The 15,021-nt window shown below is 42.7% G+C and overlaps 1 protein-coding gene across 5 annotated transcripts in view; it reads left to right on the forward strand.

Moving 5' to 3' along the window:
* Positions 1-15,021, forward strand: part of il1rapl1a (interleukin 1 receptor accessory protein-like 1a) — a 145,425-nt gene that overhangs the window by 97,039 nt on the left and 33,365 nt on the right. For all 5 annotated transcript variants that reach the window (XM_077617503.1, XM_077617505.1, XM_077617504.1 and 2 more), the window contains exon 6: positions 2,397-2,471. In XM_077617503.1, the coding sequence (XP_077473629.1) occupies positions 2,397-2,471 (75 nt within the window). The remainder of the gene's footprint in view (positions 1-2,396; positions 2,472-15,021) is intronic.

Consider the following 15,021-nt stretch of genomic DNA (forward strand, 5'->3'; position numbering starts at 1 on the left):
TGTAAAAAAAATACATTCAGCTTGGTTTGCAAAATGGGAATTCTACTTTCAGTTAAAGATGGAAAAAGTCCAATAGATATGTTGTCATGACTTGTTTCCAACAGGCGTCTGTCTATAAATATTATTTTCCCGCATACAAGCCGCTATAATCATTACAAATTGAAATGTTAGTACTAACCGTTTGAAATGCTTGAAATTGACTTTGGGCTTCTCAGCTTATGAAAACCGCCACAAGATTTACCCCAAGCTATACGTGGTACAATTTTATAGCTAGTTGAAAGGAGTTCAATTCCCCCCTCTGTTCAATCAATTTCACATTCGTTAATCGATTATGCGCATCCCAACGCAAGACATCAAACACGGGCAAAATAAACAACAAATCTAGTTGTTGCTTCAAAATACGATAAATCAGGCGTGTCCATTATTTTCCCCCAGAGCCGCGTTAAGAAAAATTAAGACAAAATTCTTGCACTTTCATTTGTATAGTAGATGTCAATTGGTAAAAATCAGATTTTTAAAATGTATATTTACACCTGAAACATTTTTTTAGAATCAAGAAAATGTCCAGAGACAGTAAACTGAAACAAGAAAATGACCACACACTAACATTAAAACAATTTTTAATGTTTACTTTTAAGTCTTTATTTTCTCTTCATGTTCAACACAGCTTATCCTTGTCAGGGTCGCAAGGTGCCGGAGCCTACCCTAGCCAACTCTGGGCAAAAGGCAAACTACACCCAAGATTGGTCGCCAGTCAGCCGTAGATACGTTTATTTCTATAAAACAAATGACTGAAATTCTGTAGTTGTCTACATTGATTTCAACACGTTGCAGGTTCAAGAGCCACTGTCAAAGTGACAAGCTCAATCTAGTGTTAAAGCAGAGAAATGTGACAAATTGTAGGCTGAATTTGAGCTTATTTGCCATACAGGTTCGGTCCCCCCTTGGATGAACCACTTTGACACTTATGCAAAATAGTGATCAATTTGACTAACTGACTGATAAAAATCTTGATTGTTTGATTGATTAGTCTTAAATTTATTGAACGGTCACTCACCCTCCCTCCCCTTCGTGTCCACCCAACAGCTTGTCCTCATTTGTTTGCCCAGCGCATTAATTCGCTGTAGGATCACACATTGTGTAATGATGCAGACCACTTTGATGTGTAATTAAAAGTGTATCTGTGTGCTGTCCGATTACCTATTATCAGTGCAAACAGTTGTGCCCAAGAGCCTGTGACCGCCCCTCATGTCAACGTCACCCGGCCCGACTGCGGTTATTTACATACCAGAAGGTGCCATCGCCCCTGAGAAAAAGAAAAAAAATCTTGCTTTTCCCTTCTGGAACAACCGACAACGATTTCCAGACACGGCGAAACGCTTTGAAACGCTCAACGTCTCTTCCCGCGAGCCACCTATCGCGTACAGCTCATTTTTTTCCAAAAGACCAGCAAACACGGAGCTGTCGCGTTATTCTCAAAAAAAATTCCTAGAGCTTGTTAGTGAGCTTCGATAATAAGTCCGGAGAAGAGATCTTGTGAGGACACACAGAGGAAGCTTCTTTATTTTGTGTGGGTATGTGTGGTTGGGGGGGACGAGGGGGCTGCCTAAAAGCGCTGCTGCTGCAAATTCACCGCTTCATAATTAGATGTCCCTGAAAAGTATGCTGCCGGGAGTCGTCTGTTTTATTCAATACCCGCTTTTCTTTTATACCGCTAAAGTGCAAATGGGTGTGTACTCCCAGTGATACGCGAAAAGAAAAATGTTGGTGTGTGGAAGTGGAAGAAATGTGACGACGACGGACACACTGCAGCCGAGCAATGACATCTTGCTAAATATGCACTTTCCAAGTATTAAAACTTGGTAGAACATTTGTAAATATTAAATCTCATGAACGGCAATGCAGCCAACTACCTATTTTATTGTAATATATTTCTATAAACTGCTATGAATTTTAGTTTTGCCAGGGACTGTAAGACAGAATCCTACGTTGACGAACAAACATTTTCACTGTGAACTGTCTCTGCCATTTTTCATCTGTCGTAAATATTTTAACAATAGAATCAGCTTTAATTGAGAAAATGCTTCTGTGGAAATAACATTAAAAAACAAGCACATAGTCATAAACCAACCCCATTTAACAATTGTCCTGAGATGATTGGCCACCGTTCTGAAGATGTAGTCTTGTTTTCCACTCATGTCAAGTGAGAGAGCCCTGCCATGACTCTGAAAAGGATTGGCAGTATAGAAAATGAAGACGGTGATAAGATCAATTGCAAAGCCCTTGCAAATGTCTGCAGGACAAATGTTGAATACCAATAGTGAGGAAAGGACTTTCCGTTTTTTTTCCTCTTGCCGCCCCTCAGGATGTTAAAGCGTGTCGCCTCTATTTTTCAGCCCCTTTGACCGACAAGCCGCCCAAGATCCTGTTCCCCTCGGAAAACAAGATTAGCAACATGGAGCTACAGCTAGGTAAGATTTGTTCCACTGGTATTAGTATCTGTGTCGGCCTCACGTGACATTCATTGGCTTAATAAATGCTTTCCAATAAGGCATGTGGATGCTAGGGGACCGGGACTCCTGTATTTGCTAGTCAAAGATGTTTTCGAGGGATGGGTGTCATGATAGGTTGACCAATCAGTTTATACGGAGCTGATATTTTTTATTGATTGTGCAAAGATGAAATGTACTTCTTGGTTGCGCTCTCATTTTATCACCTGTTATTGGCGAAAGACAATTAAAACTGACCTACTGTGATTGGCTAGCCACCAATTCAGGGTCAGAAAATGAATGAAGGATGAAAATGAGCTACTTGCACGTTAGCAAAATTTCTCAAGGCTGTATTATTTTTTATGAACACAAACTACGCTAACTAACAGAGACAAATCGATAATGTACCACTCTATAATATTCAATGCATTTTAAATTCATATGTCCAACTTTATGCTTCAGTCCAAAATAGACCTCGCTGTTGCCTAACGTGAAGCCGAACGTCAAATTTCTAACGCAACGGATCCATAAGCAAACACATTTACTTATTACCTATCTATTTATGTCTAAAATGCTTTTCCTATTTCTGCATCCTCACCCCCTTGCTACTGTGACAACGAAATTTCCCGAATACGGGATGAATGAAGTTATCCAATCCAACTAAGAGCAGCATTTAACAAGTCACCTTCGTCATGCTGCCCGTCCTTTGTTTGTTTGGAAACTGGAGGAGGGGCAGATAGGTGAAGGTGGGGTCCAGACAAAGACAATGATTCACTGCGAATTAGGTAGGCTAGTTGTCTCCCAACTCACGACGCCAACGCGGGCGGAGCAGGTAGCTGCGAGCAAAGTTGTCTGATCAAGAGTGAAAAATTGCGGCCGTTGATAAACTGACAGCTTGGGTTTCACGTGTCCGCACAGCCGTGCATGACTAGCCTGCACGATGGCGGCTTCCGTTGCTGTAGTAACGTACAGAATTGCTCCATCTCCAATTAAAACATTGATAGCCGCACACGTATAAAATAAAGTAAACTGCTCGTGTGATGCAAAAGGAGGGAGATGGAAAATTGACCTTGTAATGCCTCCTATCCAAATAATGTCCTGGGTTATCTGGAGTGATCGCCCACCCACTACTGTGAAATTACACAACCGAGGCAGGCTATCTCTGGTTTCAGCATCTGACGATATTTATAAAAATGTGTCTGGGAACGAGGCATTCTGCATTTCTGCCTCACTGTTGCATAAGTGTGACATTTTTGTACAGTAAACGATAAGCAAGCGTATGATTGGTTGCTCTGGCAGTGGCACTCTTGGCTGGGCAAAGGTCCAGAGTCCATCGTCGAATGCAATATGGGATACATTAATATGCAGAGGAGCCACCCGTCGGTGTAGTGGTTATTCCGCCTGACCTTGATGCCAGCAGTCCAGGTTCGATTCCCACTCGGTGGCAGTGCCATTGTGATAGTGAGTGGTTGTCTGTTTCAATGTCGATTGGCTGCCATCCAATTCGGGGTCTAGCCCACAACCCTTTGAGGATATGCAGAGGCCCTCTCCTGCAGGTACATCCACATGCAAATAATGTCGATATGGTGATGGTGATGGTGATGATTATGAGTCAATTCATGCAGATGCCTCATTTGGTGATATTTGATAGGCTTTGACAGAGACAATGCTGTAACATAAGTTACAAAATAGTTCAAATGTAAAAGTATGTTGTTGTTTTTTTGTACATATTAAGGATGGTAGCCCCAACCGTGGTTGCTCTCAAACAATCACCCACCTCATTTTCTCCTTTTGTATCACCTTTTTTGTCTTCATTTGGAGTCAATGTTAAAGGGCAATTAATGCAGCTCATTTTTGGATGATCACATGTGGAGCAGATGTTTGTCAGTAATCAAAAAGAAAGTGTTGAGTGTAGAGTGTTGCCATTGTCATTCTCTGTGTATTTTGATTTTGAACGTGTCACCGACATGTCTCTTGTCAAATTCAACGCAAAGCCATCGACATTTTAGTCTGTCCACTCAGTTGGTAGAGAGAGAAGCTAAGGTAGCAATTTTCTTCCATCAGTAACGCTGCTCTTTGTTGAAGAAATGGAGCGAAATGTCTAACATTAGTCTCAAATCAGACCGAGAATCACATCAAGGGGAACAGGAACAAAACAATAAATAAAAACCCTCCAAATTGACATAAATCAGACTTCTTGCTCGGTCACGGTCCATTTCCATCGTGACACGCATGAAACGGCACGGCTTGGACACGGCAGAAAAATATTAAATGAGTCGGTGTCTTTGCGCCTACAGAATAAGCAAAGTGACTTCATCCTTTGACAACCATGCGTTTCTTGGGGGTGTAAAAAAAATGGACATGCCACTTGATGTGCGTATTCGCTGCCCCGTGCATTTTTCCAGGGTGCAGTAGTACAAATGCTCAGCCATTGGTCAGTGCGAGTGCCAGGCTATTTGGCCGTAGTCCCGACAGCAGCTTAGATGTAGCTCGTCCTTGTCTACGTCGGTTCGCCTTGATTTAACATCTGATGTCAGCCTTGGAGGCTCTCGGGAAGAGAATAAGAACAACGTGAGCAATGCGGCAGCAAAGTTCCAGCGAGATTACACTCTTGTTTTTCTCCGGGTGGCCATCGAGAGTCAAAGGTATGGAAGTCCCGCTGACCGCATTGCAGATTCAAATTGCGTGGACAAAGGACCTGACGTAGTCAGATTGTGATCCTCCGGAATTGAGGCCGCCGTCCTACCGGCCAATGCTCGTAACTATTTTGTCGGCCGAATGACCGAATGACTTTTTAAATCACTTAAAATGTCATTGTCATGCGTGGAGGGCATCGTTAAAAGGGAACTCATAAGTAATAATCGTGTGTTAAAATGAATGTCTTTTATGCACTTGTAAAAATGCGACATTGTCATTTATATTGCATTCATTACATATAAATAACACAAACAAATCATCCTTCCCAGAGTTGCCATTTTGTCCAATTACGTCCTCTGCAGTCAACCAATATTAATATTACGATGACTCGCATATGAATGCCAATGTCACACCAGCCATAACAGCTCATTTTGTTTAGCGATCTTTGAACAAGTAAAGGAATAGACTTTAAATTGGATTCCTGACTGTGTACATTATATGGAGGCGGTGTCTTGCTGTAAATTGAGGTGGTTTTTACACAATGTTGTGCGCTTCTTCTTTTCTTGAGTCATATTTTGTTTTAATCTCCAGTTTGACCTTAATATATATTTTAATATCTTTAGAGCGCCTGGAGGGCTGTCGCAAAATCTCACTTTGTGCTTCTCGTTATTTTTCCGGGAAGAACTCGGTTGAACTTTTTACTCCTCCAATATTTGTGTACAGAACAGATTAAAAAACGTGGCAGGCATAGGTTAGCCCAAGATCTCGCCGATTAAACTGCAGGGTAATAAAACGTACAGTATTTTTTCATGCCACCAATAGGGTCAATTTTAGACAACAGAGCTATTTGGTCTGGTCTGCACGCTAGTTGTCTCACTCGCTAGTATTTATATTTTGTTTATTTCAGACTCTCTTCCTTAATATTTGTCGAGTCACGCCCCGGGCAGCTTTATGGGGGTGCCGCGGCAGATTTACGGGGGCCAGAATGCACACTGATTGAGGCGAGGCTGGCCAGGACTTTTAAGTTGGACATGGTGGACTTGAGGAAGGAAAGAAGGAAGGAAGGAGAGGGGAACTACGTAAATCTGTGGAACACACAGCAAGATGAATAGCGAAAGCCCATCAGGAAAAACAGGAAGCCTGTCGTTTTTTTATCTGCTTTAGCCATTGAGTATGTCGTAAAAGGAGCAGTCGCTCTAATACAGTAGAAGGTCGCCAGTACTATTGCAAGGTGACGGAAAGAAATCAACTTGAATGACTGCAAAAAGTCAAACGGTTCTTTTAGTATGAAGTATAGATAATTATGATTTAATATACGGTTAAGACGGCATCCGTTTCTTAGCTTCGTCTTGTTGTCCAAAGATAGATACAACCTCTCAAATGCAGCTAAAATGAAGACAACATGCCATTAATTTCACGTGAAACCTTAAAATAAACAATTTATAAATCTCTAAGTAATAATAATAGCGATAGTCATCACTGGCTTCTTCTTCACTAGGCAACATGTTGACAGCATGCATACATATTTTATGTTGGTGGTGGTTATTTCCGCCCCAAAAACTCTGAATACTCTGATTAAGTAAAGAGAGTAGAGTTTCCATTTTGACATCCAATCGGATGCTCTTTCATTGGCTCCCTGGAGGACGGACTGAGGGATGCCACTTACACGCTAATATTGGTGTGTGTTTTCCGCACTCACTGACAAACAGTGCGATAATTGTAACTGATTGAGAACTTTACTGTCCCCCGAAGCAAGCAGATGGACGCAGCCGAGCGGAAAGTCATGAAACTCGATTATTTCACAGAGCGGGACACAAATGTGCGAGAGACGACAAACATGGCCACGCTCACGTTTTTTGCCATCTGCGGAGACGCTTCAACTTAGAAGATGGCTGATTTCCCTCGCATTGCTCCCATCTATCTTTATCATCTCCATCTTAGTAACACCCACAATGCACTGGCGCCTTGTCAGAACGCCAGTGCCTCGAACGCACATTTTTCATTTCAATCAAGCAGCAATTAGCAGATTTGCTTGTGTCGCCAGAATAGATCCCAGCAAATCTACAGATTGGCTGCGAGCGCAGGAAGGTTAATGTTTATGTCAACCTTGGCGTTCTTTCCCACGCGCCGGTGTGCGACGTGTTGACTGTTTCCCCGTTCCAAGTTTCCCAAAGCCATTTTCAAGTAGCACTAACAACCCTAATAGACATTTTTAAATTGCCATTCGGCTTCTACGGCTTTGCACTTTATTGCTCATTGGCCACTGCTGTAATATTCCAAGAACAGAAGAAAAAAAATGAGAAGGATATTGCGCTTTTATCTTGCAGCCATTTAGAAGCGCAGCGTTTAGTAGTTGCCCTCAACCCCTTTTTTACACAACTCTGCTGTCTTTAGCAGACGTATACTGTTTAAAAAGAAAAAACGTAAAACGTGACACCTTTGTCCTTGTGTATTTTAGCTAAATATAACAAAGGCATTCACTAAAAGCAATACAAAATATCAGCTAGTGACTTAGGAACTACTCGTCAAATCACTGCTTTTAACATAATATTGTTAAAAGTAGTGAACTCTAGCCTCCAGTATGTACATTATGTGATATCAGTTCCGAGCTCAATTTATGGAGAAAAGAGAAATGCTTTTTTCCCCCCCCCGAGCCGTCAAGGCAGATTTCTTGACTCTAAAAATCCCTTGGTAGGCTTCTTCCCTCCCGCCCTCATCATGTCATCCCCTGACCCCCACAGATTGAATCATTGAGGATCTGACGGCTTCCTGAAGAACATTGCGAACTGCCCTCTTCCCTCGCCAGCTCTCCCATAGTACATTGCCGTCCAATCTTTTCACGCCACTCCTGTCTGCTCGTTGGGAGCCTCGTGTCTTGACCGCAGCTGCGGCATGTCACCTACCCGTGGCGAGAGGGTGAAATTGAAATTGACATTGCTCTGGAGAGTTCCAAAGGGCTCAACCCGTGGTCTTGTCTCTGAATTGCTACTTGTCACTTTTATGCTCTCTATCTGCCCACATACACATCTTCATGGGGATCGAAATCCCTTCCTTTACTCTTATTTTTTCTTTTTTGGGGGGGGTGTCACAACATAACAGCACATGATTTTCAGTCAGGCCGTCAGTTAACATTGTAAAAAGTCCAACGTGGTCTAGACTATGGAATTTATATTTGTATTTTGAAAGACTCAGAGGACATACAGGCTCTGATAATGAGGTCAGATTAGGTCACATCAAGATGGTTTAACCACTTTATAGAAAGGGAGAAATAGAAATAATAGAAAGGTCCAAATGAGCTCGCCAGACAAAGGCTTAACGCTTAATGAAGCAATTGCATTGCAATCAAGCCTCAAACATCTACAGTACTTTGTAAGTCTTTTTGACTGCCATTTGATAATAAAGACGCACGGACGGACACACTAGAATTAGCCTCTTCAAATATCACTTTTTGCAAAATAGCCAAAGACAAGGAAAAACAGAGTAGAATGCTCAATGAATATTTCATATCTCGGGACCCTATTTTGTTTTTAGACTCGATGCTCGCAGTTTCGATGCCCGACACTAACATATTGCGTTTGAAACAGATCGCTTAGCTGTTGGCGTGAGCACCACCGACTCCATTTGTAGCCCATCACAGTGGGGCGTTTCGTGCCTTTCATGCAATGCTTTCAGAGTGGGCTGATGTCCTTGACATGATGGAACAAAAAACGTATTGCTTCGAGTCTGGGAGCTTCAAGCTTGCAAAGTATGTTGACAAGTACCTTTAAGGGCTGATGATTTCAAATGTAAAAGATTTGTGCACTTAGATTGACACCTGGAGATGGCCTTTCGCTGTTTTGTACCCCAGCTTGGAGCTCTGTAGAAGACACGTAAATCACCAATTTCATGATCATGTAATGTGTTATCAAGGAAATGTAAAGTCAAAATAAGATGGCGTTAAAAAGGGACAACAACAAAATGGGATGTCAGAAAATGGAAATAAAATAAAACTGAGCTGTAATTCGCTGCTAATATTAAATGTAGTCATTCAAGAGATGTTCTACAGTCAAGTAGAGTCAAAAAAAGCGTATAAACTCTCAGGCTTTAAGGAGACATTTTGTTGTAAAATTGGACATTTTCAGGGCAATAGCGATCAGACAAATATTTTCTACTTGAAATACAAAATGAAAAAATGAAAATTGTAGCATTCTGCAGCCAACATTGGATAAATGTTGAATACCGCATGTCAGAAGCCAGCACAAAAAAACGTTAGTTCCTCCTAACAAAAAGCAATATCACTTAATAAGATGCAAATGTATGTAATACCACTATTTTTTATTGAGTTATTAAAGAAATGATCTGGAACGAGGAGCGAAAAATGCATCGCCTTTTAATTGCTTTGATATCTCATTAAAATGTAAAAATATACTTTGGTTTCCAGCTCAGTATTGAATAAAGGCCAGCGTATTTTCCTGAACCTTGCTGGAGTATGCAACCCCACGTGTGTAAAATATCGCAGCTTAAAAGGTCACGTTGCAGATGGGCACCATTTTGGGGTGTTATCATTCAAGTGGCTTGTAGCCCTGCAGTGTCTCAGCTGCTCGGTGACCCGTGGTGCCAGGCGCAGTAACTAGTGTGTCAGCAGAACAAAGCCAAATGTTTAAGCGTGCGAGCGCTCGTCATTTTTCACCGAGGGAGGAGGCTGTGGTGCGATAAATGAAGCGAGAGGGGTGATGGAAGAGAACGTGAGATTGAACGAGGCGGTTGGGGGGGTGGCTAGAGACCTCATGCACAGAAACGTGCCAGACAGACACAACACCACGTGCTCGTCACATTCAGATGCTCGTTTAGCGCTCGCTTGACGTTAGCCACGCTAGGAAACGTAGAAGAATGGATGGCTTGGGCTGGCCTTCATTCACAAAAGCCCTTGTTTGTTCTCCGGGGCAGCTTCCTGTCGCTCGACTGTCAGCCGCTGTCTTTTTAGTGGCTGTAGTTTTTACAGGGCCGTCCACTGCGCCGGCTTCTAATAGACCTTATCAAGAGCCGTTGAGCCGATTCAGCTCCTCGAATCGGTGGCAGACGCTGTCACCGCAAGAGAGCCGTCTGACCGCCTGCTCGCCGCTCTACCCAATTAATGTCATTGTTGGCCTTCCCGGAAGAAAAGATGAGTCGCGGGAAAAGAAGCCGGCCGATGCAAAAGTTTTGTAACAACTTTCTACAAGGCGGGTTGTCAGGCCTACTCGCGGTGAATGGCATGGTTACTATTTGAAAAAAAAATCTGAACTCAAACACTCGCTACCTGAAGTCTTGTATCGCATTACTCTTTTTCAATTACAGTTCTGTCATGCCGCTGCTGGCGTAGTGATTGGTTTATCTGAAAGCTGGCGCAAGATGAATGCAACGGATGTCGAGGTAGTCTGCCTAATCTGTTGGAGAGAGGGCGGTTCGCATCATTAGGAATGGAATGCTTTGAACGAGGAAGCTGCTCTTGCGCCGTTCCAAGTTGCTATCGTCCTTTGATTGGCAGGTGACAAGTCCATGGTGTAGAAAATAACATTAGCCGCATTGTGCTATACAGGATTCACTTCTGCCCAAGCTTTCCATTATGTTAGGATTGCCAATTGCCTTTCTATTTAAACACATCTCAAATTGATTTGTGTGTGCAAAAAGGTTTTCAGAACCGGTTTGAACCACGGTGGACTCACTTTTCCACACTACGTTTCACTGTGGAGACGTCCAGGACCAGGACCGGCTTTTCCCGTAGTATCCGTATTCACGTCGGCCCAAAAGCTGCCAAATATTTAGTTTTGTACCCGCGACACGCCCTCATAGTTAGTTGGCAGACCCTCAGCTGTACATAAATGGACCTTGTTGGTTTATTATTCATGCCAAGCAAAGTATGGATTTATCCCCCTGGCCTGAGTTTACTTAACTTGAGTATGTCTCTCAACACGCATATTCTGTCTTGTCAGACAAGAGCTTGTATGTATGTTATTAATACCCCAACCTCAAGCTAGTCTGCTTGGAGCGCGCTCGTCAAATCAGACGCTTGTAAGGGTTTCTTCCCTTTTAAGTGAGGGCAATATCTTTGAAGTGAAGTGATTTAGGTAATGGTAGCTTTTCCCTCTTTTGCATCTGATCATGGGGCCTTCTGACAGATAATCAAAGAGAAGCCGCGCCCCTCTCGTTCCCGTCTGGCTGTTTTTGATCCAACAAAGGCAGATAGCAGGAAGAGGCAGAAATAATAAGCTCCATCTCCCGCACCAGGTTTCCCACATCTCAAACGACCGCAGCAACCACGGAAGATAATCGGATCTCTTCCGGTAAAGCAATCAGTGAGAATCGGTGGCGGTGCCCTGGAAAAATGGTGCAGTAAGTTTACAGTAATGGGAACGGATTTGAGAAGTTGGAATAAATGATGAGGACGGGACTGGGCGGGGTGGAGAGGGTTTTTTTTTTCGCCTGGCAGTGGAACGACACGCATGAAGAGGGAAGCGAGTGGGGAAAAGGCAGCTTTTCCATTCACTTTGAAGCTTGCTCCACTTCGGTCTGCCTTTACATAACAGAAAGATGAAGAAAAACAAGTGCCACAAAAACAAGGCAAGGTGCCGAGGAGAAAAAAAAAATGGGGAAAGGAGGTTGGTTAGTCAGAGCTCCCAAACTTGGGCCTTGTGATGTTCTCATCAAATCCAGTGACAGCGTTTGGACATCGAGGTTTGACACCTTGCTACGCCGAGCTTTGTTGTTGAGTCATGCGTCGGAGACGAAACAAATCGGGCGGATCGTTGAGTGCTGCCAAGAGATGCTAGAACAAGGCTTTTTCTGAGAGGGCTGCCGGACAGAACATGATGAAGAGACAGAAACAGAAGAAGGGGAAGGAAGGATAAACAGATGAGCGAGGAGGCTCCTTTCCAGAGGACTTCATACGCTTGGCGCTTTAGCTTTTTCTCCTCCGCTATTTTTTTCCCATTACGTAAGCTCCGACAGATCGGCTCAGCTGAGGCGCTGCACTTTTCTACCTCGTCGTCCCGGTTATTTGGCATAACAAACTTAGTGAACGGCCGTGAATAACGAGGAATAACTCAAAAAGGGACTCGTGGATAGTCATCGCTTTTTTTTAACTAAGCTAAGTCTATTTTGATATCAATTTTTCCCCCCACCAAATTTTGAAATCATGAGGATTCTCTCAGCATTTGCCTTGTGATTGGCCTAGATTTTCCTACACGAGGGTGGGGCAGGATCTTAAAAGGGATTCTGAGTGGAAATTTCAACTCAGATCTTATCTAGGTGTCTTCAAATATCAGCTTTTGCTTGTGACTTCTGGGTTTTTTTCTGGGTTGTCTCCCACATTCCAAAAACATGCCCACGGTTTCTAAATGTCATTTGGGTGTATGTTGCCTCGTAGATGCTCCACCTACAATCTGACCTAAAAGATAATAGGCAATATTAGTCCCTCCTCTTTGCCAAAAGCATGTTTGCTTTAGCAAAACCTTGTGTTCACGCTGACATGTCTCGTCTTTCAATTTCTCGTATAAAGTTCTAACAATTTAATAGTCATTTTGTTAGTTCAACTGGCCAAAACAAACACTTGTCTTGTTCTTCTCTACAGTACTGCTACTATTACTATTACGATATCTTCGACTATCTTCACATAGAATGCTGAGATTGCAAGCTGTGCAATTGTTTGCCTGCTGGGTTCGTCGCTAGTTCTTTAGAACTTACCATCAAACATGAAAAATCAGAGAACAACGATCTCTCGCAGAGTTCAAACCATGAGTAAAAATCTGGCCAAGTGGCGACGATTGCAGTCACGCAAAGCACAAATCTGTCTGCCGTGCCTTATGAAATCATTTGGTGAAATCAACTGTGGAGACACTGGAGCTTGTGGTTAAATACCCGAGAAGCACCTTCGAGAGCAATAGGCCTCCACTGTTCCATTTGCCGTTGTCAGCGGAAGGTTTGATTAGAAAACAGGAGGTGGCTGAAAAAATGAAGCATCTCTCAAATGCTGTATTTTGAGATCCACAGTTATCGCCCGGAAGCTCGCCATCGTCTTTACCAATGGCACAATTCCGCTACGCTGTCCGTTTTCTCATGACCATCAATCTTCTTAATGCCAGCGTTGCCCACAGCAGCACGCGTTGCCATGGAGATTGGGGAAGATCCGCACCAAAGCGCCGCCTCTGGGGGAGTAGGCAAGGGTGCCTACGTGTCGCCGGTTGTCTTTAATTGCCATTTACAGTTTGCATCCTGAGCGCAGCCAGTAATTCGAGAGGCGCAGCATGGGGTAAATAGCTTTCAATGGTTTACAAGTGCGGTAATGGACTCTCTATGGTTGTCTTCCTCCATCCAGCCTCTCGGGCCTGCTCGTTACACGTTGGTATTCCACAAAAAGAGGTCAAAAAAGTGCAGCCGAGCACTGTAATAGCACCATTAAAAATGGCCTGTGTGTGGGTGTATGTGTATGTGTTTTTTTACCTGAATACATCCACAAGTTCAAATCCAAAACCCTAAGATTTTTTTAAAATCATTTTTGCTGGAATAATGGTCCTCTTTTAGTAATATGACGTGCTTTCTCAGTAGAAAAGAAGCAAGGACGGTGACTATTAAAAACGCCAGTTGCTTTTCATCGACCTTTGTGGGATGAAATGTCGTTGGTATATTTCAAATTTCTTTAAATGTCTATGATGAACAGAATTGGATGGAGGATTTGCTTTGGAATAAGAATGTTAATTTGATGAAATCAGGTCACTGGAGTGGTATTCGAGGTGTGAAACTGAGTGGGAAGGCTTGTCCGTTGCCTGGGTGACTGCCCAAATTGGGAACCGCCACGTTTGTCTTGAATGAAAGCACTGCACTTTATTGGATGGTCTTGATGTTCAGTAATAGGAAATATACTTGAATTCCAAGGACGTCTATACCTGCTCATTCTACTAAAGTTTATAGCCGTCAATTGCGATTGCAAAAGTTACCAAGCAGCAGAGCGAAGCTTCTCCGTGCAATTTTTCATGAAATTGCATTTCTAGTAGTATTATTTGACTTGACGGTTTGGTAGCAGTTGTTATTGTCATTTAAAGCACGTACGCGCCCTAAGACCCGAACCGTTTGGGCACCCCTTTCTCTTCTGCGGAGCAGCTAAAACGCATAACTGAATTTCTTTGTCGTAAATGGAGCTTGATTTTGAATCACTACATTATTTTATGGAAGAACTGTTTCTATTTAGCGGGGAGACAGAAACCCTGACGGACGCTTAAGCACTAACTCTTTTGGGAATTCTCCCCAACATATTGATGGATAGTCCTAGCATTCTCGCTCGTAGTTTATGATTAAATGCAATTTGGGTTGATTCGTCTCTTCATTATCTACCCTTTGCATTAAATTAAGTCTAATAAGAAGAGGGAATTGTACAATGTTACGCCTCTATTTTGCCCAATCTTGATCTACTTTACTTCTCTGATCAACACTTGTCTTTCTGGAAAATAAAAAGGAGAATGGACAAATGTTTACTCTGTGGAAAGAGGGCAATTTCTTCTTCTCTTGCCAGCTTATCTCCTTCCTCTGCTAACTACCGTCTTCATCAGGCACTCTAACCGCCAGTTTATTTGCTTTAATAGGTACTCTGTGCCGGAATGGCCGATTTTAGAAGCAAAAGGAAAGTAAATGCTGTTACCATGGATGCAGAGATGGAGTGCTTGCTTGGTAACAAAATTGTTTACCGTTTTAATATTTCAAGGAGAAATTGTTGCAGCTTGATATAAATAAATAAAAAACTATGCGGATCAGAGTTGAGCAAAGCTTGCGTAAATCTGCTTCAATTGGTTGATGTTGATGGATTTTGTGTTCACTTGTATTTAAGAAAAACACTGGTTTATTTTTAATGGCACTTAGCCGAGGTCAACCTTTCTGGAATCTGAGA

This window comes from Stigmatopora argus, chromosome 13, assembly GCF_051989625.1.
Source record: "Stigmatopora argus isolate UIUO_Sarg chromosome 13, RoL_Sarg_1.0, whole genome shotgun sequence".
Taxonomy (NCBI): domain Eukaryota; kingdom Metazoa; phylum Chordata; class Actinopteri; order Syngnathiformes; family Syngnathidae; genus Stigmatopora; species Stigmatopora argus.